At 41.7% G+C, this 7,672-nt stretch overlaps 1 protein-coding gene across 1 annotated transcript; it reads right to left on the minus strand.

The window, feature by feature from the left end:
• Positions 1–5,001: 5,001 nt before the first annotated feature.
• On the minus strand, positions 5,002–6,877 carry LOC115727309 (transcription factor MYB102-like). Its single transcript, XM_030657498.2, has 3 exons — positions 6,619–6,877; positions 6,307–6,436; positions 5,002–6,226 (listed from the first exon to the last, which is right to left on the minus strand). Exons 1-3 carry the CDS (start codon positions 6,749–6,751, stop codon positions 5,467–5,469), a joined length of 1,023 nt encoding a protein of 340 aa, XP_030513358.2. The 5' UTR covers positions 6,752–6,877; the 3' UTR covers positions 5,002–5,466.
• Positions 6,878–7,672: the final 795 nt, after the last annotated feature.

The following is a 7,672-nucleotide window of genomic DNA, read 5'->3' on the forward strand; positions in this document are numbered from 1 at the left end:
CTAAAATTGGGGGACCGGTCACAGACCAACCTCCAAGAGACCTTCTTCCTCCTCCACCGCCACTGCCGCCGCCTCCTGACCCAAAGGGCTAAGCCAGCCACTTTGCACACTCCTTTCGATTGCTTTGAAACCCTGAATGCGGTCCGACATCAGTCTAAACTCCTATCCCAACGGTGTTCCGGTTGCGCCTCTCAAAAAGATTTGGGCCGTAATTTGATTGGCACGACAATGCAGAATGTGGTGTGATATATCGATTGTTTGTGGTGAGGACGGTGTGACGATGAAAGGCAGGTTGTGATTCATGGGAGGATTAGCCGGGAAAGCATGATGGTGGCGGCTCAAAGGAGATTGAAATGAGGTTTTGAACACGAATAGTTTCTTGATTTGGTCCACATTTGATTTTTCACACTTAGAAATAAGTGATAATTATTCAAAAATTCTAATATTTTAATTTGTTGTAAACCTTTCAATTTTGTCAATTTAGTCCTAAACCTTTTGACGATTTGTCTATATAGTCTTTCTAGTCAATCTTTGGCCAGAAATAATTGCCTTGGACATCGACCGTTCCAGTTGACATGGCCGTTGTTAAAATGGACATTTTTTGAATTATTGACTTGGATATCAACCGTCCTAGTTGGCTTGCAGACCCTTGCCTAGTGACTAACGACGTTTGTTGGGCTTTGGCTAGTAATAGGTAAAAAAAAAGAAAAAAAAGAAAAATTCAAAAAACTAAAAAAAATTAAAAAATTATCCAAGTCATCGCCGACTTTGTTGTCAATGATCTTCTCTTAAAATCAGCTGAAAGGACTAAATTATTAAATTGTAAATAAAACTAGGATTAAATTGCCACAACTAAAATATTTATGACTGAATTGGCCGTCCTACAATAGGTTAAAGATCTTTTGGACAATTTTTCCTAAACCAGACGAGCTAATGAAAATTCTTTATTATACTATTTTGACAAGTTTTAATATTTTCATGCACGATTTTAAATTTCAAAACTTGATGACCATTCGTATATAAATATTAGAGCTTCTAGTGTGCTCGTATCTATTTTATTTCACCTATAACCAAAAAGTCCTAAGTGGGACTGACTAAACTTTGTGGCTATTGGACTCTTGCCCCCACACATCTGCCCAACAAATAAACAAATGTTGTCCCTTGGAGTGCAACAAAAAGAGACAAAAGGGTCCTATTTCTTATTCATAGGAAAAGGAAATCAAAATTGTCCCAATTTGAGAAAGCTACCACTTTAAAGTCAATTGGATCACAACTCAAGAGTCACACACTCCACAAATCAATAAATAAACAAAGAAAGCTCCTAGCAATGAATAAATAAATAAAGCCGCTAGAACTGTCCGTTATTTTTTACCACACGATCTCCCAATTAATGAGTGCTTTGTACAAAACACGTGATGATGATGATGTGTAAATCCAAGGTTTAGATTGTGCCGTCCGTGATGGTACCGTCAGAGAAGCATTTCTCATAAATCAACATTATCACAACGACCCTTAAATTCATTATTTTATTTCGGAGCAAACAATGTGTAAAAAATGTCAACTAGGGAGCTCAATCACGAAGAAGTCTTCAAACGAAGACATGAACCCACTTTTTGGGCTTTGTGGGGAGTTGAAATCCACTTGGGAGTTTCGAAGCTGAGAGAATGGCGAAAGTGGAAGGTATTTCCAAGTGCTTTTTCTTTGGGCGGTCGAGGCAGAAAGCGAGAGGCTTTCGATTTTTCAGCCGTGGTCGGCTCGTGGCCCGTACCGTCCCTACACCTCAAAGCTCATCTTCGACGTTCGACACTTCGAGACCGTAAAAAGTCTTCATCTTTCTAACACGCCGTAATCCATCCAAAGAGATGTAGATGGATTGGTTTGACGCATAGATGATGTATGGATTACGTGCATGGAGGGATCGGCATGTTGGAACGGGGTCTCCTGCCTAGAAAAATGATCGGTTTCGGTTATTATGGAAATAGGTAACATACTTAGCTGACGAGAGCGGAGCTTGATGAAAGGCAGAAGTCATTGATAAAAAAAAAAAACACAATGGTCGATACAACTTGATGAATTGACAGCCTGAAGGAATTGACAAAAAAAATGGACCCGACAATCTCGGATGCAACCGTCGGAAAAATAACCATGAACGTAGTGGTATAAAACAACCGTTAAGATAGTAGAGTCGAAAAAAATTTCAAAGTAGTGGAGTCAATATAATCGTTGATGTAACGGAGACCGTTTGTAACCTTTGTTTGCAACCTCCATTTATAACTCCGGTTGATAACTGTCGATCGTAAGACTTTAAATAGCATGCCCTTTGGAGGCCCTCCACGAACGAACGAACGAACAAACGGACAAACAAACATGTTGTCTTTTAATTATCTTCAAATTTCTACATTGTATTTATAGTTCCTAGACCCGTGACCTCGATTAAAATCCGACTTATTTCTTAGCTGCAATTTCTAGATCGGCGCCACCGATTAAATTCCATCATGTATCTTTGTTGTATATCCTCGATTCCTCATCTTCGATTGAATTCCGTCATTGAATCTTTACGTTCTTGGTCTTTATCGCCGGTTAAATTCCAACACAATTTGTGTATGTCTAATTTCGTTTGAATTGAAGTTATCGATTATCTTATTTGTTTATGATATTTCCTATCCAAAATCACCACAAAAGTCGTCTCTTCTAACAAAAACCTAATAGTAATTTTTGGTAAAAGATATTTTATCGCGAAATCTAATTCTGGTGAAATAATGGGTAACATGGATTACTTGCGTCCCTCGAAGAGAGTTTGGCATCTTTTTAATTATTTCGGGCCATTTTTTTTTTTTTTAACATTCAGAGATGGATCAATCCTCATACATATAAGAGCGACTGTTCGATGCCTCGTATAGCATCCTTATGCATCGGCTTCGCTGGCCGGATGTCGAAAAAAATCTCCGGTAACATCATCGTAGTCATCAAAAGGACGATGGGACCCACGAGGGTTGCTCGTGGGCCCCATCACTTCGCGGCACTGTCGAATCAACACTTCTGGATATCTGCAATGATTGCCGGTTTAATCATGAACTAATCACAGCCGATCGTCGCTTTCTTCTCGCAGCAGCGTTCGCGAAAAAGACAACGGGAAGAGCCCGCACGTTACCGGGTCAAGAGGTCGCCCCGCTCCTCGATACCGGGCCCCACTCTTGAGCTGAATGGAGTACGCGTGTACTGCAAAAGGGTGACGTCACCCCTGCACATCTCTCTCTCTCTCTCCCTCTCTCGGGTTTGACTATGGGAGCCATTAATGGTGGGTTGATGAAGAAGACAGGAGCTTCCGCAAGAGCCATGCCATGGATTTCAATATAAAGCTCGAGAACTTTCCGCGGGTGGGGCCGCCCGCTTTTCGCGACGGCCGGTGGTGCGTCGACACGTACGTCTGTGCTTCCGTCATCGCTCCATTAATACAAATCCCATGCAGAAATAATTTGCTTTTGGCTGTCTTTCTACGTGAAATTGACAGTTTCCCTATACAGGTGGCGGGGACAGGTGTCCGCGCCGCTCCTAGCCAGCTCCGGCCACCCTCGCCGGAGCGGCTCGAGGTCGCTGCCGAGATCCGTAGACATCGGCTTTACGCTTTAGTACAAAGGATGAATTTTCTCTACTTAGCTTTCGATGTTAGTTCTAATACCCTAAAAAACTCATTAATGTAGATTTAATTTCAATTTTATTGTAAACTTTTTTTTGTCCAATAAAAAGCTTCATTTTTAAATCCACTATTAACTCTACCCTAAAATCTTTTTTACCATATGAAAAACCGTTAACTTTAAAGTCATGTCCCAAATTTAATCGTGCAATCCCAATTTTACTCTAAAATTCTTTTAGTCTCGTAAAAAATCACAAACTTTTTCTTAAATTACAAATCTGTTCCCATTAACTTTCCAATCGAGATATGAAAAACTTTCAAGCACTAGTTGTTTGAGGGTCCCAAGAAGAGTGTCTCAAAGGAAAGCTCTCTAATTGCGAGATATGGAACACTCTCGAGCATAAGAGATTGAAGACCAAGCGCAAAGCCGAAAATCCTAAATGAGATGGATGGGGGACTCTCGTAAGAGTAAGAACAATTGTAGAAAGCCAACCATAATTGCGCTAGTTTTTACTTTAATTTCAGACCTAAGATGACGTTGTTTAGGCTAATATAAAAATTCATCTCCAAAAGACGTCTCCTTGGAGCTAAATTTTGGTAAAAAAAAAAATTATGGCAATGACATGGACATGCCATAAGATCACTAATGGCGATTTTAGGTGAAAGATTAATGGGCGCACAAGTAAAAGTTGCTGATTTCTATGAGACAAAAAAAGGGTAAAAATGAAACGGGATCTAAAGCTGTATTTTTTATGAGACAAAAAAAAATATTTACGGTAAAGACTAAACCTAAAGTTAAGGGTCTTTTACGAGACAAAAGTAATTTATGGCATAATTGGGACCGACTCTAAAGTTGGAAGTTTTTTATTAGACAAAAAGAAGTTTATGATAGAGTCGAGACTGGAGCTAAAGTTGAGTATTTTTTTAGGGTATTAAGCCTTTGATCTTATTTAATGTTGCCTAATTTTATTTTCAAGCTATACGTGCAAAATGTAAGATGCGATGTTCCAGGCAGAAGAACCCACTTTCTAGACAGTAAATAACTACCGTTATGTTAATTGGCCGAGATACTAAATTCATTTTGATGCTAATTAAAATGAACTTAAGTTTAATTTTTTTTTCCTTTTCAGCCTTGTAGATTCAACTTTTTTTTAGATACCGATTATGTCGAATCCTTAGAACAGGAAACTCGATAAGTATAATTTCCCGTCACATTAGATAAACCAAATAGGTCCACCCGCTGATGTTGATGTTGATTTCGATACTTCGCGGAAAAGTTTAGAAATCTCTGATAATTGATTCATCTGTTAAGAAAAAATCAAGGGTTGATGACGTATATCTCTGTGATAACGCCATTTTCACGTGTGCTATCTGTTAATAGAAACGCTCGGTTTTTTAATCCATGAGGGTGACTGATGATTGATGGATAACTTGGCCAATCTTTTGTTATCTTTCGGAAGCAACATCACAGTTGGGGAGATTTTACTGATGTTTGGCGAGAGAGTTTTTCTATTAAATTGCACAATGGGAGTAGTGCTTTCAATTGTCAAACATGGTACGACAGTCTAAAAGGAGAAGATAACACAAGGTTGGACAGCAATAATGAAAACGTACCACACTAAAAAATCAGGAAAAAAGAAAGGAAGAAGAGGACGTCTGGACGATCTTGCCTTCCTCGTACACTAAGCTTAATTATTTAATCTTGAAGGGAAAAGTCAAGCACATCAATGGTGAAGAAGAAGCCTTTCTAGCTTCTGAAACCCATCAACAGCATGCAAATCCAAGACCCTTGTGGCGAAACTCTTTTTTTCACCATCTGGGTGTTCTTGACATTACATGAAATCATTCACATCCAAAAGATCCGGCAGCTCGAACGTCAACACGTTGCTGCAGTAGCTGATTTCCCGCTCGTCCTCCGTGCTGCTGCCGGCGATGTACGTCGAGTTCGAGTTTATCGGGGTCGGGCTGGAGGAACCAAGACTTTGGTGGCCGTCGAGAGAATTGAAGGCCGAGTTGGTTGATGCATGATCGATTAGAGATTGGTCTGAACCGTGGTAGTCGTACTCGTAACTTGGGAATGGAGCATAATCTTGTGTAAGGTTTGAAGCCAAGTCACTCATCTGAGAATTACTCGAAGAGCTGAAGTCGGCAAGATTCGAAGGAAATTCATCCTCTAATTTGGGTTGAGGCACTTGTGCTTCATTAGGGAATGGAACAAATGGGGAGGCCATTGTAGTAAAACCAGGGATTTCTTGAATTTCTTGGTTTATTAGCTGGCTCTCTTGGAAACTTTGAGGAGCCGGGTTCAGGTTATGACGCTGGGACGATAGGAGGGAACTCGCGAGCCTCAACAGTTCGGGATTGATCGGAGGGTCGATGCCGAGCAGCCTGGAGAAGTCCGCTCGAGCCGACGAACCGTGATGGAAGAGGCCAGGGCTCATGAGAGAAGAGAAGTCGAGGAGATCGAGGCGGGGGGCGTGCGTCACCGGATCGATCCCCATCCGGAGGAGCCTCTTCCTGATGTGGGTGTTCCAATAGTTCTTGATCTCGTTATCTGTTCTGCCAGGCAAACGAGCGGCTATTGCAGACCACCTGCAATGGATAATTTATATAAGTTCTCATCCCACCAAATCAGTCAAGTGTTCATGTCCTGAGTTAGGAGGAGGACGTACTTATTCCCCAAAATGCTATGGAGTTGAATGATGGTCTCCTCCTCTTCAAAAGAGAATCTCCCTCTCTTGATGTCCGGTCGGAGATAGTTCGTCCACCGCAGGCGGCAGCTCTTTCCACACCTCTGCAGCCCTAGAACAAGGGGGGAAAAAAAATAATTCAAGAAACCCCATCAGCACCAACTCCTTGTAATTCACTTCAAACATACCAAGAAGCCAAAAAGAACGAGAGGAAAACGAGAAAGAAAGAGATACGCGAGCTACGTAGCAGCTCCAACGCTACGCCTCGAACCACTCGGCCAGAGATGAAAGTACCTGCATTCTTGGGGATAGTCCTCCAGTTTCCGGAGCCATGCTTGTGGATGTAGTCGACGAGCTTCTGATCCTCCTCCGGCGTCCATGGCCCTCTCTTCAGCCCGCTCCGGTCGCAGCAAGGTGCTCTCCCCATCCTTCTCTTGCTTCGTCCCTACTTTGCTTACTACTAGCTCCGCTTTAATCTAACTCAGCAGAACCGTGCACGTACGAAAGAATCCCTTTGAGAGAGGGAGAGAGATTTGAAGATGGGTGTGTGTGGTTTTTGGAGGGTCCTAAGGGGAAAGTCAAGATATAAATAGGAGGTTTAGAGAGAGAGAGAGAGAGAGAGAGAGTCAAAAGGATTTGGTGCCGTCCGGTGTTGATCATAGAGGCGACGTGTAACCTTTCCTTAGGGCCAAACTGTGAAGGCCCCCTTCCACACACGAGCACTCCCCACCCCCAACCAAACCCAAAAAAATGTTAAAGATAATTTACCATATGATGTTTCCCTAGTCATTTTTCTCCACTTTAGAGACAAAAAACAAATTTGGGAATTGTAATCTTTAAGATTGTCAAAAAGTCCCAGAGCAACTCGTCTGTCGGGCAACCGGGTTTTGCTCGTCTAAGGATGGGCCAATTTCGAAATTTATCGACAATACTACGTAGGGTAATGATCTTTTTCGAGAAATCAATTCGTCGTTGGACGGACAAATATTAACTAAAACTAAAAAATGTGAAGAGAAAGGACAAATTTTTAATGTTCGTGTATGGTTGACAAGGACAATTCATATCTTCCTTCTCCTCCCTCCCCTCTCCTCTGTGACATAAATCCATCATTTTCCAGCGGGAGGTCGTGTCACGTTCTCCTTCGCTTTTCTGTGATTCACATTGTAATTAGCTGTCCCCAACGCCAAGACGCCACGTGTCATTTGTTCACGAGACTTTCCAAAAAAAAAAAAAAGGCTCCATGTCTTTTCCAATATAGCTTTGACAGCTTGAGCTAGAGAGTCATGTCATCCCGTGCTCCCGGCGCAAAGACTATATCGCCCCTCGTTCCGACAATTATTATCCGCGA

This window comes from Rhodamnia argentea, chromosome 3, assembly GCF_020921035.1.
Source record: "Rhodamnia argentea isolate NSW1041297 chromosome 3, ASM2092103v1, whole genome shotgun sequence".
In the NCBI taxonomy this organism is placed as follows: Eukaryota; Viridiplantae; Streptophyta; class Magnoliopsida; order Myrtales; family Myrtaceae; genus Rhodamnia; species Rhodamnia argentea.